General features: G+C 41.7%; 1 protein-coding gene across 1 annotated transcript in view; it reads left to right on the top strand.

Moving 5' to 3' along the window:
• The window catches only part of ern2 (endoplasmic reticulum to nucleus signaling 2), a 20,744-nt gene that overhangs the window by 11,567 nt on the left and 6,677 nt on the right, over nucleotides 1–2,500 (top strand). The window contains exon 11 of the mRNA XM_046837455.1: nucleotides 2,023–2,150. Within this exon, the coding sequence (XP_046693411.1) occupies nucleotides 2,023–2,150 (128 nt within the window). The remainder of the gene's footprint in view (nucleotides 1–2,022; nucleotides 2,151–2,500) is intronic.

The following is a 2,500-nucleotide window of genomic DNA, read 5'->3' as shown; positions in this document are numbered from 1 at the left end:
CACAGTTGCAACTGGCTCACTGATTCAGGATAAAATTATAATTATCAGGAACGAAATACGTTTTTATTACCACTTTATCTCTGTAAAGCTGCTTTGAGATGATGTCCACAGCGCACTACAAATAAACCTTGATTGAACATCACCAAGCTGCCACTTTTGGGGCCCTTGAGCAAGGCCCTTAATCCTCTGTCCTCCAGGGGGTGCTGTATCATGGCTGATTCTGTGCTTCTTAACATCAATGGGATATGTAAAGAAGAAATGTCACTGTGCTGTAAAGTGACAAATATAAAGCATCTTTACAGTAAATAAGTGTTTTATTTGTGGGAGGTGGTAGCTCAGTGGTTAAGGCATTGGGCTTTGGATCAGAAGATCACAGGTTCACATCCCACCACCACCAAGCTGCCACTGCTGGGCCCTTGAGCAAAAGGATAAGGGCGTCTGCCAAATGCGGCAAATGTAAATGCTATAGCGCCACCAGTGGCCGTATTTTGGTGCTTGGACCCCAATTGGATATTTGAGAGTCAACAAGATTGTGCTTTTATTTAATTTCAAGAGAGAGAAAGTCGAGGCTGGTGAGGGAATAACTGTTTATAGCTGCTGTAACATAAGTGCTAGAAGCAGTGACTCTGCTCTGTTTCAGTGCACTGTCCACCCTGTGTGTGTGTGTGTTTGTGTGTGTGTGTGTGTGTGTGTGTGTGTGCACAATAAAACATATCTGAAGAACACAAATCTATTGAAAAACACGACAATCACACCTCACTACACTTCCCCCAGGTATTGCGCAAGTTCATTGTGGCTCTCGTGCTTATTTCCTGGTGTGTGTTGCCATGGCAGTAAGAAGGTCACTCAAGACTCCTCCTTCTCCTGCGACAGGTTCCAGCTCCTCTTCAGATGTTCTCAAGTCCACTGTGAGAGATCTCTCTCCAGCATGGACGCTGTCTGCTCCGGCTGTAGGAGACGCCCATGGTGCTCTGTTGTATAGTGTATCCTAGAGGTTGATCGTACTCACTGACAACCGATTATTCAACAGATTGTTTTTTAAATGTCTACAAACCTTTTAACAAACAAACACACCATGTGAAACAGTATTCAACTTTATTACAAAAATAAAAAGTAAAAACAGTGCTGAATCATGAAAATGTGCTAAATGAAATAATATGAATATATTAATTATATTAATACATTTCGAGGACAATAAAAGACACATTTCATAAATAAAAACAGTTACATCCCAAATGAATAAAAATAAGACACAACAAAACAAACAGCATGTGGTGTCAGTGATTCGCCTCTAGAGGCCGCTCTCGTACTGTATAACGCAACCCGTAAAAACTATGGGTATGGATTATTTCAGATAGTTCCAGCAATCTCATGTATTCTCTCAGACTCTCTCAGACTCGTGAGTTCCTCACCTTCCCCTTCATGGAGAGTAAACCTCATATTAAAACCTTATTTTCATCATCTTTCTTCACAGTCTGGTCTTTCTGAGCTTCTACACTACGGATCATTACGGCACCTGCAACTCTGCGGACTCTCATGGTCTCATATTCATTACTCAGTATTGAGATTTCAAGGAACCTGATGTTTTCCACCAGGGGCATAATTGATCCTAAACCTAAAGAGAACATCTCACACCATGGCTTCAAGCCTGATTTGTTGTTCATGCTGGGACACTTTTAGCTGCTTTTTTGTAGTTTATGTTGTGGTTATTATGTCTGGCTGCTCCTCTTAGACCTGTTCATCCTATCAGGAGCATTAATCTCCTGGTGAACTCACTCCTGAGGTTCACAAAGCCCCTCACCACGAAACCATCTCAACCTTCTACCCTCACAGGGGTTCATTAACCATACAGAAGACAAATACACAACATTATTAGATCTTTGTGTTAGAGGTTTTTTGTGTCAGTAGTGCAACAGTTAAATATTTATATATAATGATTTCTATTGCTATGAAATAATAACAGTTACTGTGTGTGTGTGTGTGTGTGTGTGTGTGTGTGTGTGTGTGTGTGTGTGTGTGTAGGCCACCATGAAGTCCCCCCTGTGGCCCACACCACCATGCTGAGAGAATTCCCAGAGAACCTGCAGCGCTCTGGAGACGTCATCCCTCCTCAGGGTTCATCTTCTGCGTATCGCCCTGGAGCTCGTCCAGTCAGTTAACACACTGATTTTTATATACGTGAGCATTTACAGTGTCTCACAAAAGTAAATACACCCTCACATTTCAGCACCTGTTTTCTGCCCAGGAGGATTAAAGCAGTGCTGGACAGCGACACACTTAGGACACAGTTTTGATGTTTACTGAGGGTGTACTTACTTTAGTTGGTAGTTATTTGGTCAATAATGTTTGTATGTTGTTATTTTTAGAGGACAGTAAAATTGTACTGATACACAAACTGCACACTGACACTAAAATATATCCAACCTTCAGTTCTACACTTTTGTCCCTCGAGAAGATACTAAATTGTTGCTGAAATGTGAGGGGTGCACTTACTTTTGTG

Source organism: Silurus meridionalis, chromosome 24, assembly GCF_014805685.1.
Source record: "Silurus meridionalis isolate SWU-2019-XX chromosome 24, ASM1480568v1, whole genome shotgun sequence".
In the NCBI taxonomy this organism is placed as follows: Eukaryota; Metazoa; Chordata; class Actinopteri; order Siluriformes; family Siluridae; genus Silurus; species Silurus meridionalis.
The sequence above is the reverse complement of the archived record's forward strand: the minus strand, read 5'-3'. Positions and strand labels throughout refer to the sequence as shown.